Source organism: Myxine glutinosa, chromosome 3 (assembly GCF_964187855.1).
Source record: "Myxine glutinosa chromosome 3, kmMyxGlut1.1, whole genome shotgun sequence".
Taxonomy (NCBI): Eukaryota; Metazoa; Chordata; class Myxini; order Myxiniformes; family Myxinidae; genus Myxine; species Myxine glutinosa.
The window spans coordinates 33317312-33335497 of record NC_136263.1 but is presented as its reverse complement, the minus strand read 5'-3'; the positions used below and the strand labels follow the sequence as shown (position 1 = coordinate 33335497).

Below are 18186 nucleotides of genomic sequence, written 5' to 3'. Positions count from 1 at the left end.
GTGCGAACAACGAATGTGTGCCAAAGTGTTCGGTGGTCAGGTGTGTGACCAAGTCTGTGAGCGGAATGAGTGTACCGAGGTGTGTAAGGAAATGTACGAGGAGCATGGGAACAGCTGGAGGTATGAGCAAGAAAGGGGTAGCGTATGCATGTAAGCATGCAGGTGAGGCATCGACGGTAACCGGGTTAGCGGTTAGAGCGACTTTTAGCCGAATCGGGCCCTCGGTGCGTGCCGGGCTCCGCGTGCCGTGAGAACCAGCGGGGATCCGAGCCACGGCGGGTTCGAAAGGACCGCCGTACGCGAGCCACGCTGGGCCTCGCTTGGAACGGCCGCGTCCGTGCTCCACTAGGCGGAGCGGGCAGCTCGATAGGAAGGGTCGTCATGGCGACCACTTTTTGTTGAGACGTGCCGGCAGGTCGAGATCGGGACATTGGATGGCTCCACGCCGAGGTGGTGCGTGGGATCTCGGCCCGGGTAAGCCCCCGTCCCTGCCCCGAATGCGGGAAGTATCCAGCCGCTGGCACAAAAGAGCCCGCGTTCATTGCTTGGCTGTACGAAGCCGAGCTTTAGAAGGGAATTGGCGCACCGAGAGGATCTAATAAGTAGACGGGTGATGAGGTTAGTGTTTTGGACCCAAAATTAGAAAAAGGCAAAATTTGATGATTGGTACGGTGATTAGCAGTAAATGGTAAATTTTTGATTTGTTGGATTTGGACGAGCGAAATTGATAGTAGGACCTCCCCGATGTGGTGGGATGGCAAATCCACCATCCCTCACAGACGGGGGGGCCAAGGAGCACTAGAGTATGGGGTGTATGGCAGTGAAAACTAGCCCGGGTGGGTTAGGATATCGTGTGTAGGGATCTAGCGAAGATGACATTAGGTGTACGTTAAGATTAGTTAGTGACAATGATACCTGTAGTGGGGACGCAGGTAGAGTAGAGTGGATTATAATGACGTGGTATGTGCTTAGTTTAAAGGGAAGACGGGGAGCACTAGGTTAGCACTGCAACAGGTAGATGAGATGATGCCGTGTGTTTGAGGATTGAACAGGTGTGATTGCACAGGTGTGCAACTGAACAGGTGGATGGAGCAGTGTATGAGTGAGTGAAGGTGATTGTTTGTGGTGTTGACCAAATGGTCCAGGGAGGAAGGAGGGTGCAGGTGGCACCAGGTGATTGCACAGGTGTGCAACAACAGGTGTATGTGGCTATGTGGAATAAATGGTAGTGTGGAATATCTGGAAGATTGGAATGGATGGTCGTGGAGTGAGTATGGTGGAAATTGTGGAGTGGAGTGGATGGTGCGAAGGTGTGAATGGGGCAAGAGTGGACCCCCATCACGAATACCCGGGGCGGGTAGTGTAAGTGTTAGGTAGAGGGTATAGGTAAATTGTGGTTGGATATTGGCATCTGTGGTGCAAGGTGAAAGAATGGTATTTGGATGGGTGCATTAGTGTTGTGGAAATGGCTGGGCGTGTAGCCTGTTAGTGTGTGTAGTTGGTTTGGGCACTCCACCACTGTGAGGATGTCGGCCAGGTGAGGCCGCAGGTGGGCTCTGGGAGCCGGTAGTAGTTGTTGTGGATGGGGCCCGAGGATCCGGAGGACGGACCCGGGTAGCCCAGTGCCAGAGGGCACCGAGTGGGGTGACAGAGCCAGGAGGGGTCTTCCCCAGTTAGTTAGGTTAGGGTGAGGAGCTAGGTAAGCTCGGGTGGCAACTACAGTGGTGGAGGTGTGCAGGTGGGTAGACCTGCTGGGAGAGCTACACGTCACAGCCCAGAAATTGTGCAAGGGCACCGGGAGATGAATCGGGGGAGTGAGACCCCAAATTGAGAAGCACCACAGTTTGGTCAATGGGAATTGGTTTTTAGAACCCATAGTGTAAATTGGCCAATGGATTGGCAGGGAAAGACCCCGGGTAGTGTAAAGGGTGTTAAAGTCATTTAGAGGATAGTTAGGATTGGAGTCTCTTTGCACCATCTACATCCACTCACCTGAGGTGACAGGTACTCCACACCATGCCATGTTTTGATTATTTTTTACTGTGCAAATGTTTTGAATGTGAGACGCATCATGACGTGGGTGTGACATTGTGCTTTGTTGTTCCATCTCTTCCTACTTATGAGGATTGATGATGAATTGGGTAATGGCAAATTTTGGTTAGAGGGATTGTGGTGACGAATTTGGTATTGGAGAAATATGGGGAGACGAGACATTAGCGACGAATTTGTAAATGTGTAGATTTTGTACATATGGGGTAAGGGCAAGGGTAGTGTAGGTGACAGGGGGGGTGACGTACGGTAGGGACGAGCTTTCTCGCTTCGCTCTCCGTACGCATTTCGCCTTGCCTTGCCTTATTGATGTGTACCCTTGTGACCTTACCCCTCGCTCAATTGTCCCCCTTTTGTCTCCCACATGACCGGGGCGCTGAGGGGAGCGTGCGTGAGTCGGCCATTGTGCGCCCGGAACTCTCAGAACCAGCTGTCTGCATCGATGCACCACATTATGGACCACATGTCTGTGGCCGAGCACCACTTATGGACCCCATGGGTTGGGGCATGGCCCCTCTGCTGGAACCAGCCATGAGGGCCCGAAATCTTGCTGGCGGACCTTGGCCACAGGGCACCGATGCCCCACAGGTGAACCACACGTAGTCGGCCCTGTGGGCCATAAATAAAATAAATAAAATGGACACGTTTGGGCAAGCTTTATTGCAAATAGGCCGCCAGTAAGAAAATGAAAGAAAGACAACAACTGGAAGACAATAATAATAACCAGCAGAGGGAGCCGAAGAGCAAGAGATCACCTGCAGGGTTAGGGGTTGTTGATTTATTTTTTATTCTTGAACAGTGATGACTGCACCGATTAGTGCTTGGGTGTGTATTGGTGCGTTTTTGGGTGCTTTAATGGTGCATTGATGCAGAGCAGACTGTCTCCCCCCCAGAAAGAACAATCACAGGTCCTGGGTTAGTTTTGTAAATAAAAATAGCGTCATTGTAAATAATGCTTCCCACCGTCAGTGTATAGTTTGAAGACAATTCCGCAATTCGGTTAACTGTGGGCGTAAGTCTGTTAGGCAGGGTGCAATGGAGCAGCGGGACACATTTATTTATGTTTTAAAACTGTCGCACTCAGGGTCAGGTTAAAAGTAGAGGGAACTACACCTACGTGTCACACTAAATAAAAGTTGTAGGCCTGGGACGTGCCTAAGAGGAGGAGGGTGCAGTGTTGCGGATATGAGGACTGTATATTTTTTTGATTGTGTGCTTTATTATTATTATTATTGTTTATTCTGCGCCCCCTGCCTCCGGAGCTGTGTAAAGGTCAAAGGGCATCCCATAATTAGTCCACAAGCATACACGTCAGCCAGTAATAGAATACCCCTGTTCGATAGTTATATCTTATTCTGTGTTTTAGGGTAAGGCTGTGTCTCCCATTAATTGAAGTACTCCATTGCACCAGTGAAAGAGATAGACTCCCTTCATTCCCATTCCCAAAACCTCCATTCCCCCTTTTCGTCGTTTGGCAATTACCTCCCCTCCAATAACCGCCATTGACCACGAGGCAGGGTCGGAGAAGAAAGGCGTGTCTCCACCTCGTCATAGAGGGGAGGAGTGAGCCAGCCCCACTCGACCAACCATGAGCCAGGGGTTTGGCTAGAGAGGGCGGAGGAAGAGCGATCGGGGAGGTTCGCAAAGGTTGAGGGGCGGGGCCTATATAACCCACAGCGCGACGCTCCCCAAGGAGTCGAGCTTTGAAGAAGAAAGAGAGGCGCTGAGAGGAGGGAATGAGCAAGCGTGACCGCAGCTAAAATCCGCAGCGCGACGCTCCCAAAAGAGAAGCTGAGACGAGCTTTGAGGGATGAGCTTTTACCGGCAGACAAAAGGGAGCCCAAGCCGTTGAGAAGAGAGAGGGTCCAAGAAGCAGAGCTGAGTTGTGTGGTTTTGGTCGTCAGTGGTTGCGTTGTGGTGGTCAGTGGTTGCGTTGGTTGCGTTGAGTTGTCGGTGGTGAGGAGTGATTGGACCAAGAGAACATAGAGAACATCCAAGGAGAGGACATCCCAGAAAGCACAAAGCCTGTTGTAATCCTGGAAAAGCAGCGGCGGCCACAGCAGCAACAACACCCAACAGCCGCTCGGGGCCTGGACGGCGGTTTTGAGCAGGGCCGCGAAGGAACGGCGGCTGCTAAACGCGCCGATCGTGCTGTACAATACAACTCCAAGCCATCCTCTCCTTCCAGCCAATTCCTGTCATCATTCCCCGTGTGAGTCTGTCTTTTGTTTGTTCTGTCCCTGGGTTAATTAAGACTGTAGGTAAGCTAGTATTTGCACTGTGTCACCTGCGTCTTATGTGTTGTAAATAAACGTGACTGCTTTCTTTTTGCTTATGTGTGTAAATAGTAAATAAATTTAGTAGTATTTCCAAACCTTTCTTTGCCTTCGTCTTCCTCTTTGCATTCGTCGTTTTAGTCTTTTCCAGATTGGGCAGCTGCGGTGCGATACGGCCAAAGTTTGGGGTGAATCGGGTGAGTTGGGGAAGAATCGGGGGAACTGTTAGTGTTAGGTCGCGGTAATACACCACCGCTCGGTCAATATAACATCTTAACCGCGACAGTAACAATATATATATATATATATATATATATATATATATATCCAGAGATCTTGTGTGGAGATGGGAGAAACTTCCAGAAGCATAACCATCACTGAAACACTCCACCGATCTGGGCTTTATGCAGAGTGGCCAGACAGAAGCCTCTTCTCAGTGAAAGACACATGAAAGCCCGCTTGGTGTTTGCAAAAAAGCACCGAAACGACTCTCAGACTGAGAAACAAGATTCTGTGGGCTTTTATGTGTCTTTCACTGAGGAGAGGCTTCCGTCTGGCCACTCTGCCATAAAGCCCAGATCGGTGGAGTGTTGCAGTGATGGTTGTCCTTCTGGAAGTTTCTCCCATCTCCACACAGGATCTCTGGAGCTCAACCAGAGTGACCATCAGGTTTAATGGTCACCTCTCTTACCCCGATTGTCTGTTTGGCCGGGCGGCCAGCCCGGTTGTTTGGTTGTTCCAAACTTCTTCCATTAAAGAATTATGGAGGCCACTGTGCTCTTGGGAACCTTCAATGCAGCAGAAATTTTTTTGTAGGCTTCCCCAGATCTGTGCCTCGACATAATCCTGTCTCTGAGCTCTGCAGGCAGTTCCTTCGACCTCATGACTTGGTTTTTGCTCTGATATGTATTCTCAGCTGTGAGACCTAATATAGACAGGTGTGTGCCTTTCCAAATCATGTCCAATCAATTGACTTTACCACAGGTGGACTCCAATCAAGGTGTAGAAACATCTCAAAGATGATCAAGATAAATGGGAGGCACCTGAGCTAAATTTCAAGTGTCATAGCAAAGGGTCTGAATACTTATTTAAATGTGATATTTCAGTTTTTTCTTTTTAATATGTTTGCAAAACTTTCTAAAATTCTGTTTTCTCTTTGTCATTATGGAGTATTGAGTGTAGATTGATGTGGGAAAAAAATTAATTTGAACGATTTCAGCATAAGGCTGAAACATAACAAAATGTGAAAAAAGTGAAAGGGTCTGAATATTTTCTGAATGCACTGTATATATATATATATATATATATATATATATATATATATATATATATATATATATATATATATATATATATATATATATATATATATATATATATATATATATATATATATATATATATATATATATATATATATATATATATATATATATATATATACATACATATATATATATATATCTACACACACACACACACACACACACACACACACACACACACACACACACACACACACACACACACACACACACACATCCTGTATTCTATTTCCTTTCTTGTGCAAAATATGCTGATCTCTTCTGTGATACACTACATGACCAAAAGTATGCGGACACCCCTTCAAATTAGTGGATTCGGCTGTTTCAGACACTTTGGGCTTTGACATCCAAATCCATCCCATTGCTGACAGGTATATACATATAGTCAAGCACACCGCCATGCAATCTCCGTAGACAAACATTGGCAGTAGAATGGGCCGTACTGAAGTGCTCAGTGACTTTCATCGTGGCACCGTCATGGGATGCCACCTTTCCAACAAGTCAGTTCGTCAAATTTCTGCCCTGCTAGAGCTGCCCCGGTCAACTGTAAGTGCTGTTATTGTGAAGTGGAAACGTCTCGGAGCAACAACAGTTCAGCCGTGAAGTGGTAGGCCACACAAGCTTACAGAACGGGTTCGCCGAGTGTTGAAGCGCGTTGCGCGTACAAATCGTCTGTCCTCGGTTGCAACACTCACTACCGAGTTCCAAACTGCCTCTGGAAGCAACGTCAGCACAACAACTGTTTGTCAGGAGCTTCATGAAATTGGTTTCCATGGCCCAGCAGCCGCAGAGAAGCCAAAGATCACCATGCACAATGCCAAACGTCGGCTGGAGTGGTGTAAAGCTCGCTGTCATTGGACTGTGGAGCAGTGGAAACGTGTTCTCTAGAATGATGAATCACTCTTCACCATCTGGCAGTCTGACAGATGAATCTGGGTTTGATGGATGCCAGGAGAACGCTACCTGCCTGAATGCATTGTGCCAACTGTAAAGTTTGGTGGAGGAGGAATAATGGTCTGGGGCTGTTTTTCATTGTTTGGGCTCGGCCCCTTAGTTCCAGTGAAGGGAAATCTTAACACTCCAGCATACAATGACATTCTAGATCTAGACGATTGTGTGCTTCCAACTTTGTGGCAACAGTTTGGGAAGGCCCTTTCCTGTTTCAGCATGACAATGCTCCCATGCACAAAGCGAGGTCCATACAGAAATGGTTTGTCGAGATCGGTGTGGAAGAACTTGACTGGCCTGCACAGAGCGCTGACCTCAACCCCATCGAACACCTTTGGGAGGAATTGGAATGCCGACTGCGAGCCATGCCGAATCGCCCAACATCAGTGCCCGACCTCACTTAAAACGCTCTTGTGGCTAAATGGAAACAAATCCCCGCAGCAATGTTCCAACATCTCGTGGAAAGCCTTCTCGGAAGAGTGGAAGCTGTTTTAGCAGCAAAGGGGGGGACCAACTCCATATTAATACCCATGATTTTGGAATGAGATGTTCGATGTCTGGGTGTCCACATACTTTTCGTCATGTAGTGTATATGGAATTGTGAATATAGTGCCCGATCTTCACTTTTTTTCATTTTCAGGTGGAATCACTTCCCTGTGTCCATCCAATCGTGTGGTCTCCACTTCTTCAAGGTATTCACTTTCAGACAGCTTGTGCCAAATCTCATGATATCCCAATCTTTTCTATCCTCATTGTGTATTTCCTGTGTCCACAAAGTAAAACCACAGATTGAGTCTCATCATGACGATTAGCATACATTGTGTTCCTTAGTGTTACCTGCCATGAAAACATATTGCCTTCTGCATTACTACAAACACAGCCCAGAAGATGCAATTTGCCGTTCGGAAATATAATATCAAAAATATATCAAAAAAAAAAAATCAGTTCTCCAGAATCAGAAGGGACTCATTTCGTGCTATTACAAAATACAGGTTGTGCTACTTATAGTCTGAAAGTATGTTCATGCATGACTGATGGTAGGGGGAACTCTGTTGTCAGGGTTCGCACAGTCCTTGAAACTCCTTGAAATTCCTGGAAAAAGTAAAAAGCATTTGACTTATTCTGATGATCTCCAACGAGGGTGAAATATTCACAGCCGTGATTCTGCTGTTGGCTGTGGTAAAAACAAATTCTTCTGGATCTAAAGGGTCTTTGGGGTATAAAGAGTCTTAAGGGTCTTAAATATCTGAGATCTAAAGGGTATTTGGGGGTATTCAGGGTCTTCAAAGTCTTAAGGGTCTTTGAGTTCTTAAAGAGTATTCAGGATCTGAACGGTCTTCATGGTCTTAAAGGCCTTAAAGGATGTTTGGGGTCTTCGGGATGTTTGGAGTATAAAGGGTCATTGGTATCCAAAGGATATTTGTGGTATTCAGGGCTAAAAGGGTCTTAAGGGTGTTTGGGGTCATCAGGGGTCTGAATCTCCCAAACAAAATTGTTGTCTGTGTGTGAAATATAGTCACCATTCTGGTTTTAAAAATCATTGCAGATGTCAACTAGGTGTTGCAGTGGAGCTCACTGTTTATGGTGACACTCAGGTTGGGGAAGTGACATTTTGACATTGTAATTCGCAATTGCAAATCGTAGCTCAATGGCTTTACTATTGTAATGCAGAAGGTAATGCATTTGCACGGCGGGTGACACTTGTCCTAAACATTTTTTTTTTTTTTTTTTTTTGCATACAAGATCGAGGCTCGTGAAAGAGCTAACATTAATCACACAGAAAGACAAACCGACACATAAAACATATAACATGGGGAGCGGTAGACAAGATGGGGAGAGAGGGGGAAGGACACAAACACAACATTTGAGAGCAGGGACATCGAGAGATCTGTGGGAGGGAGAGGGCTTTGGGGGGGGCATGGGAAGGGGGGGGGGGGGGCGGGAGAGGTATAAAACATATGGACACTGCCAGGACCTCCAGGAAAAAAGTTGGAATTTCAAACAAGGTGGATCTGGGGTGAATTAGTGGGGGTAGAAAATATCAAGGTTTTCGATAGGGGAAGATAAGAGATGGTGGTGAACAGCTGTTTTAAAGACCTGGAGGGAGGAGTGGGATTGAAGGGAGTGTGGGAGTTTGTTCCAGAGGCGGGAGAAAAGAGGAATGAAAGAGTGAAGGTGAGCAGAGAGCCAAGATTTCGGCAGTTTAACCATCAGAGTATTGCTGGCAGATGTTGTGTGACCTGTCAGAATATTTGGGGGACAGAGCACAGAGAGAGCTGGGGGAACAAGGCCGGAGAGGAGTCGGTAGAAGACAGAAAGACCACCTACCTGCCTGCGGTGAGTGAGTGAAAGGCCCTCGGAGATAGCTTCATCGCGGGAGATTCCAATGATTCTGAAAGCTTTGGTTTCAACAGCGTGAAGCCGAGCTAGGTGTGAGGCAGGAGCACCAGCCCATAGGGGAGAACAGTATTCCATTGAGCTGCGGATGAAAGCCTTGTATGTGGTGAGGAGTTCAGGTGTGCCTAGGAAGGACTTCGCACGATGGAGGATGCCCAGTTGGCGACTGGCTTTGGAGGCCAGCTTGGAAATGTGGTTTCCCCAAGAAAGAGCATGGCAGATAGTGAGACCCAAAAGCTTGAGCGACAGAACTTCTTGGAGAGGATTGTTGAGAAAGTAGATGGGAGGGTTGTCTAGTCGATCTTTTCGGAGAGACATAGTAAGAGTGTGAGATTTGTCAGGATTGAAAGACATGTTCCACTTGTTTGACCAGTCTGTGAATTTGTCCAGGTCTTCAGAGAGTGAGGAGGCTGCAGACTGCCGATCTGAGGGAAGAGGAATGGAGCGACAGAGAGTGGAGTCATCAGCAAAGAGATAGAGAGGATTTTCCAGAGAGTCGGAGAGATCATTAATAAAGACCAGAAAAAGCACAGGGCCCAGACCACTGCCTTGGGGAACTCCAGCCTGATCAGGAAGGGGAGATGGGAGAAATCCATTCAGGGCCACACGTTGACTACGACCAGAGAGGAAGTCCGCAAGCCATGCATGGAGATTTCCATGGATACCATAGGAGGAGAGTTTGGTGAACAGAGCTGGGTGCCAGACCGTATCGAAGGCACATGATATGTCAAGGGAGACCGCTGATTTCCTGTTTGGCATTGAGGACCTCCATCCATTGTTGAGACAGCAGAAGCAGCATGTCCAGAGTAGAATGACCTGGTCTGAATCCAAATTGATGATCGGAGATCAAGCCATTGGAGAAGAGGAAGGATTTGATATCCGAAGCAATGATGGATTCCATGACTTTACTGATAATTGGGAGCAGGCTGATTGGTCTGTAGTTGCAAGGATCTGTTTTTGCACCTTTTTTGTGTAAAGTGGTAATGTTTGCTGATTTCCAGGATGCTGGCAGATGACCTTGAGCAAAAGAGAGGGTGAAAAGAACAGAGAGAGGGTGAGATAGAGCGGCAGAGTAGGATTTTAGGACCCGTGGGCTGATGCCGTCTGGTCCAGTTGCAGAATCAGAGTCGAGGTTTGACAAAAACTCCTCCACCTTGTCAGGAGAGAAGGACACAGAGACCAGGAGCATTTGGGTTCGACTGGGTAAGGTGGGAACAGAGAGAGATGGGTTTGGGACACAAGATTTTGAGGCAAACACAGAGTTGAGGCATTCGGCTTTGCCACGTGCGGTGTTAACTGTGTAGCCATTTGAGGTAAGGGAGGGGATGGAGGGGGAACAAACACCAGAAACGGATTTGACTAGACGCCACCAGGATTTGGAGGAAGGAGACAGGTTTGAGAGTTCATTCTTGAGTGTGGAGAGATGGTGCTTCCTGGCACTCCTGAGGGTAGACACACACTTGTTCCGAGCTTGGTGGAAGGAACTGAGATTGCCTTCAGTTGGATTAGCTTTCCTAGAAGCAAAGGCAAGTTGTTTCAGGGCAACTGCCTCACCACAAGATTCAGTGTACCGTGGATGTGAGGAAGGGTAAGACAACTGAAGATGAGATGGGATAAATCTGTGCATGAGAGAGAGCACTTTGCTTTGGAAGAATTCCCAGGAAGAATTGATGTCATAGGCAGTGGAGATGGGAGACCAGTCCAGATGATTGATGGCTGCTTGAAGACCGTGCCAGCCGGCCTGAATGAAATGCCAGACTCGTCGACGCTGAGGAGGCTCTCTGAGAATGGCCAGAGAGATGTCCACTTTAACAAGCACATGATCAGAAGAACCGATTGGAGCAGAAGAAGAGCAGCAGACATTAGCAGGGAAGTTTGTCATAACCAAGTCTAGAAGAGAAGATACTCCATTGGCTGAGATCCGGGTCGGGAAATTGACAGATTGTGTCAATCCCAGTGAGTCACAGAAGTCCTTTGCTGAGGTGCCATGACTGGTGAGAGAGGAACCCACACCCAACCAGCTGGCATGATGACAGTTGGAGTCACCACATATGAGGAAGAGAGAGTTGGGATGAGTGGATAGAAGTTGGTCCATGTTGGCAGAGAGTGAAATGTAAATGGAGTCATCACTGTTTGGAGGACGGTACAGAACACATATGAACAAAAGGTGGGGGCGGAGAGGAAGCCGTAGCCAGAGGTACTCCTGGGGGTGAGGTGGAGAGAGGGCAGTGCAAGGAGAGTGAGGAAGAGAGTTTTTGATAAAGATAGCCACCCCACCACCAGGACGAGGCTCAGGTCTATCATACCGGAGGAGGGAGTAACCAGGAAGAGATATTAAGGAACCAGAGACATCTTGAAGGAGGAAAGTTTCTGTTAAGCTTTTCAAGTCTGGATGGTCAGAAGCAACCTGTATGGAGAGATCAGTCAGGTTTGAGCGAAGGCCCCGGATGTTTGAGGTCCATACCGTTAATGAAGAGAGAGGGGGAGCATCGGGTACAGGACTGCGGAGGGGAGGGGTTGGGTAAGATGAAGGATGAGAGGGGGAGGTAGGGAGAGCAGTTGATAGTGTGTCAGAGATTACAGAAGAGTTACAAGAAAGGGAAGGATGAGGAGAACGAAAGGTTTGATGGTGAAGGGATGAGGCACAGTGAGGGGTTGTTTGAGGGGGGGCAGAGGAAAGTAGAAGGTTGGGGGAGGTGGAGGTATGAGATAGAAGGGAGATGAAGTGGGGAGGAGGCAGCTTTGAGGAGGAGGGAGGAGGAGGGAGAATTGGAGAGGAATGGTATGGGGGGAGATTTGAATGGGAGGGGTTGGGGGGAGTTTTGAAGGGGAGGAGTGAGGGGGGAGTTTATGAGGGGAGGGGCAAGGGGGGAGTTTAGGAGTGGAGGGGCAAGGGGGGAGTTTAGGATTGTAGGAGCGAGGGGGGGGGATTTGGAGGGGAGGGGCAAGGGGGGAGTTTAGGAGGGGAAGGGCAAGGGGGGAATTTAGGAGTGGAGGGGCAAGGGGGGAGATTAGGAGTAGAGGGGCAAGGGGGGAGTTTAGGAGTGTAGGGGCAAGGGGGGAGGGATTTGGATGGGAGGGGCAAGAGGGGAGTTTAGAAAGTGGATGATTAATGAAGGATGAACATTGATAACAAATTGGGTTTATTGTGATTTTCAAGTTAGCAATCCGATTTAGAACGATGGAGGAGGGATGGAATGAATGTGAATTTATAACACGTAGTGAGGGAGACGTATAAGAGATTGAATTTATTTTTTTTGAAGTGGAATGCATTGGAGAGGAAATTGAAAAAAGCCTTTTAAATAGGAAGAAAAACAGCATGTTGTAATATACCACTGAATAAAACACTGAAGGGGAAAGTTTAAACATATTTAAATAATATTTAAACAGAACCGTGAACAATCTTATATGCACAAAATACCAATGGGGGGAGGGCCGAGAGGGACAACCACGAGTCACGTGAATAGGGCAAAAGGTGGATGGCAAGGAGATAATGGGGGCGGGGCGGACAGCACACCTGGACAGAAGTACAGGATGAGACAACAGCACACGTGGAGAAAGGAAAAAAAATGTTTTTGGTTTTTTTGGGGGGGTTTTTTGGGGGGGGGTTGGGGATTTAAAACGTTAGACAAAGAGTATTATGTTCGGGGTGGAAGGAAAAAATCTAAGAGCCAAGCAAAACACGAAGTAGGGAACTTAAGTTAACAAACACCGACTGGGGTACAAGGCCGCACACGCGGAGCAGAACACGATTAATTAATTACGAGTTACAGGAAATTCAAACCAAAACTAACTATAAACAAACAATAACGCATAGACGATAAAATAACGAGTTGAAATTTGACAAACACACGAATGAAAAAATAACCATTGCATGTGGTAATTGCCATGATGGGACTAGATTTGGGAATTGGGATGGCACTAGATCTCACCATAATGGGAATTGCCTTGATGGGACTTCATACTTCATAAAAAATTTATATATATATATATATATGTAATGGCACAATATTCGCTAACCTTTTGTGTCTGCAGTTTATTCATTCTTCTGGCTTGCAAAGTAGTCATACCATGAAAGTATCCTTGTTATATGATATGTGTATATGTATAAAGATATAAAAGAAATAAATAAAAAAACTTTGATGTGTGTATTGTGTGTTTTATTCACTATTTTTATTGCGAACATTAGCCCAAAATGGCATCCAAAAATGGGACATCACGTGACAAGTATTGTTGAAAATGAAAAATAACATATGTACAGGATATTGTCTTTGTTTACATTTTGACCCTAGTTTGGTTGTGGATGAAAGAAATATATCCACAAACAATCACTTCCGGAAAGGTGGTTACCTAATCAATAAATCGATCAGACTGTTACCGGGAACGTACGTTACCTCCGTGTCCACTGAACTTTCACAGTTTGGTTAATCAATTATAACAATTCCTAACTATCTGTAGAATACTGACTACGTGATGAACACTTCTTGCATTGAATACTTTTCCTTAGTATTCACACAAGTTCTGAAACCCTGACCTTGGGGATGAAAATTTAAAACTTTCGCCGAAGATAATATCCGTGTCCACTTTGTAACGTACGTAGAACCCCCTTAGGCTTTTACACCGCGAAAGCAAAAGACGGGTTTTCAAGCCTCGTGGGGTGGTGGAATGCCTATCACTCATCATCCAATCAGATAGATGCCTGAAGCAGCCGCCAGTTGAACGAACGCTGAAATATGAAACGCATTTGATGATTTGAATGAATGATGATGCGTTTGAATGATGATTACTTATAATTTTGGTTTTTACAGAATGGAGGAAACGCGTTACCACCTGAGACTGAGACTAAAGCAACCAAAAGAATCGCAGCCAACAGCACCAGACGTGAAATCAGTGAAAGCGAAAAAGAGTAAAGCAGAGCGTCAAAGAGATTGGAGAAGAAATATGAAAGTTAATCCACAACGCTATGCAGACTTCAAACAAACGGAAAGTTTGCGGGTAAAATTGCACCTAATTAGTCTGAGTGAAGAAAAGCAAGCACAATACAGGGAGAAAACACGGTTGCGAGTCCAGCGGTATCGTGCTAAAAAGAAGCTGGAGTTGGATGGAAGTCATGCAACCACAAACAAGTACACACCCAAAACGCGTTTTGGGAAAGAACGCCAGCGAGAAATCTGGAGACAGCAGAAAACCAAGCAGAGGGGAAAACAAACGGCACAAGCAAGAAGAAGATCAAATGAAAGACGTAGGCAGCTCTATCAGGAGAAGAAGGAACGATTGCAGAAATCCAACAGTGCCACTACAAATAAAACACCGGATCAAACACAGCCTTCGTGCTCCAAAGAGGCCCTACGCAAAGCAGTGTACCGTGCTAAGAAAGGGATGCCAAAAAGTGGAGATCAGTACGCGGCAGTCCTCTCACAACTTATAATCAAGACCACTCCAAGAAGAAAACAGAGACTGAAACAGCATGGCATTATTGAAAGTCCAAGATGCAGGAAATTCTTGCAGTTTGCAGGCGAGGCAATACATGCTCTCTCAAAATGACAATTGTCCAGGTAAACAAGAAACGAAACTGTTCTTTTTCACTGTTTTCTTCAATTCCCCCCCCCCCCCCCCCAAAAAAAGACGATGTACAGTACAGCACATCTCGTGTTTGAAACTTTCATGTAAATAAGTTGACATGTTCAATAAACTGTTGTTTGCTTGAACTTGTGACTTTTGGTGTCCACCGTCATTATTGTAACTTACGTAGACGCAAGTGTTAATATATCTATGGTTTGCCAAATAAAATTGATGTTAATGAGCTCAGTTACATTTGTCTGTGTGTGGGTGTGTGGTTGACATATTTGTAAATAAAGGGTGCTTTGAAAGTGCAGCAATGTAGTTTAGCAGAGACGTTTGATACACCATACTACGTAAGTTACGGTGTCCACTTGATGTATTTGTGATAAAATTAAGCAGTTTTATATTTTCTCGGCATTCATAGGTATATTATCATGAGGCACTCTTAACATTATTAACAATCATTAACAACCCCTGCAAATGTGTTGTTTCAGGGAGATATAGAGGGAAAGTGGACACCATGTAACTTACGTTAAAAAAAGCAGCTTTTTCATGATTGAGGCCATTTCATGAACAGTATGAACATTGCATTATCTTCTTGGGCTTTTTTTCTGATTGAGGACACATCCATCTGTTAAGTAAAAATTACAAGAACACTAAATGGAAGTATTTATTTTGCAACCCTCATGTCCCACTTTTGATAGCGAGTATTGTGCCATTACATATATATATATATATATATATATATATATATATATATATATATATATATATATATATATATATATATATGACATACAGGAGAAAGACACCTCAGACATAAATGCTAGAACAGACCAATACAATTGAAAGAAACATACCTGAATGATGTTTGGCCTTTCTAATGTCTCATCAGTTAACAGTCTTACAAACACGCTGATAGTTTTATCACCAGGTTGTTGGTACTGTGTGATGTGATTAAATATTTGACTACATGTTTACTTTACAAGAAAGTGCTTTGGAAAAGCTATAAAAATAATGTTTGAGATCATCATCACATTGCCTTCTATTTTTTTCAGAGCATGAAGTCACTGAAAATCCTGAGAATGTCAACATTCCTCAAATCAACTTGAGTAAGTGTCACTGAAGTGAAATATTATTTAAACTAAGAACTAAGATGAAGATTACTTGAGTGGTAAAGCTGAAGATTGGTAAATAATACTTCACACAGGGTTTAGTTCAAAGACATGTTTGAAAGAGTTGTCTGCCATTTAAGATTCCAAGTTACATAAGACGGAGTAAACTTTGCTTAACTTAGCAATCGATGTTCAATAAAAAAAATTCTGTTGGGGATTGAAAAAGCTGAACATTTTCTAACAACTCGGTGACAGAGGGTAGAAGGAAAAGCACAAGCAGAGTTGGTGGACAGGTGGGGAGAAATATCAATATGTGTGCCCTCTCTTGGATAAACAGGGCATCCTGTCTGTCAGCATTAGTTGGTGGACGTTAGAAAACTCACTGTGTTTTTCATAAAGTATAGGCAAGCTTTGGCTGGCACCCTGGCCAAATTCCAAATTTCTGCTAAAACCTACAGGGAGGTGTGTAGGAGGACCTACCTACACACTGCATTAGTGCCACTGCCATTCCACTGCCGGAACTGATGCCAGCCAGCAGCCATGAACTGCATATGAATGACGACTACGACACAAGTAATGGAGCAGTTGGACAAAACATGGATGCAGCAAGGGGATGATAGAACTGGTTGAAGAGAGAAGGGAGGGAAGGGAAACCGATTCATATTGTACACCAAAATCGACCCAAATGCATGCCAACACAGCCAACCAAATGCCAGGAGCCTAATACCACTAATTGGCTGGGTAACGACCTCCAAATAGTTAGGAGGAAAGATGGGGTTTGTGGGTGGAGGTATGTTTATACACAAGATTGTGAGTCAGGTTACAAGATGATCTGAGTTGGTGGTTGATTGATGTAGGTTGAAGCCGAGGGAATAGTAGGATTGTACAGACTGGAATCTCCCAATCAGACATAATCATATTTATTCTGTGTGGACAAACAAACAAACAGACACACAAACAAATGGACCCAAATGCAATACCCTCTCCTCTGGCGAGGGTAATAAGAAGAACAAAGATGTGGACAAAGAGGGGGTTACTGGTGAATGTGTGTGACCTGTATGGACTGGGGAGGGTTGCGGGCAGATGAAAGAGCAGAGGAAGCAAAAGGTGAAGAGAGGCAGGAGAAAACATAGTGACCACCAACATGTATGTAATGATTGAGCATCAGGCCCTGTTTCTTTGTGGGAGATTCCAAATATTTTGAGAGCCTTGGATTTCAGTGGCTCCAGGAGAGACAGGTGTGAGTAAACGAGTGGCAACATAGCTTGTATGGTAGAGCAGAACTTAATTGAGCTCAGAAGAAAAGCTTTTTTATGGGCTGTGTGAAAAGGTTAGATTTACCAAGAAAAGGTTTGCATGATCGAGAATTCCCAGTCTGCATGTGGATTTGTAGGTTAGCTTTGACATATGGTATGCTCAGCAGAGGTCAGATATGACGGTGGAGCCCAGGCATTCAAGAGACTGAACCTCTTGCAATGGATAAAAAAACCACCGTTTAGAGGCCATTTTTCCCCGCAAAGCGGGGGTTGGCCTTTTCGGGGACCGTGGTTGTTGTTGTTTTTTGGTCCCCTTTTTGAAGCAATGTTTTACGGCCGGATGCCCTTCCTGCCGCCAACCCTGTTTGTTGCCTTTTACGACAAGCAGGGAATTACCAGTGAACTGGTACTCAATTAGCCGACCTCGGAAGGATGACAGGCTGAGTCAACCCCCCTGGCGTTAATTCAGCGATCGACCGGGATTCGAACCCAGGATCCTTGGATCCTAAGCTGGCACCCTAGCCGCTAGCCCAACACCAGGCAATGGATGATGGAGTTAAATAGATTGGTGGGTTAATTTCATGATCCTTCTGGTGAGATAGGGTGTGAATGTGATCTCTTCCTGGATTGAAAGACATGTTGCAAGTGTTAGAGCCACTTCTGATCCTGCACAGGTCATTGTACTGCAACATTGAAGTGAAATTGTACAGTTAAATGTAAAGTCATCTATAAAGAGGAAAAGTGGATTTTCCAGAGTATCAGAGATTGTCAATGTGAATAAGAAACAGGACCGTGCCATAAGTGCAGCACAGGGATTCTCCAATCCCAACTGGGAGAGCAGATGAAAATATTCTGTTGAGCGCTTGCGTGATCGGTAATATGTCAACATCAAAACCTGATGTGTATCAACAAATAATCACATTCACTATTTATGAATCACTATTTCCCTGAGTCCTTCGTTAGTAATAATAAAAATCGCAGTGCGCCCATTTTCTAAAGAAACCTTCCTCTACTCAGCCCCAACACACACTGCAAAAATGGATTTAATCGGACAAGCCGTTCTGCTCGAAATTGACGGAAACCAAAAGTTCACGGACGCCCGGATGGCTGCCGTGGCGGCCATATTGAAAATTGCAGCGCGCCCATTTTCGAAAGGAACCTTCCTCTACTCAACCCAAAAACACACTGCAAAAATAGATTTAATCGGACAAGCCGTTCTCCTTGAAATTGACGGAAACCAAAAGTTGACGGATGCCCG

The 18186-nt window shown here is 45.5% G+C and overlaps 1 protein-coding gene across 1 annotated transcript in view; it reads left to right on the top strand.

Annotated features, from left to right (window-relative positions):
• Window positions 1-18186, top strand: part of LOC137412884 (meprin A subunit alpha-like) — a 130498-nt gene that overhangs the window by 14841 nt on the left and 97471 nt on the right. The window contains exons 2-3 of the mRNA XM_078773802.1: window positions 7239-7290; window positions 15616-15669. Coding sequence (XP_078629928.1) covers window positions 7239-7290; window positions 15616-15669 — 106 coding nt within the window. The remainder of the gene's footprint in view (window positions 1-7238; window positions 7291-15615; window positions 15670-18186) is intronic.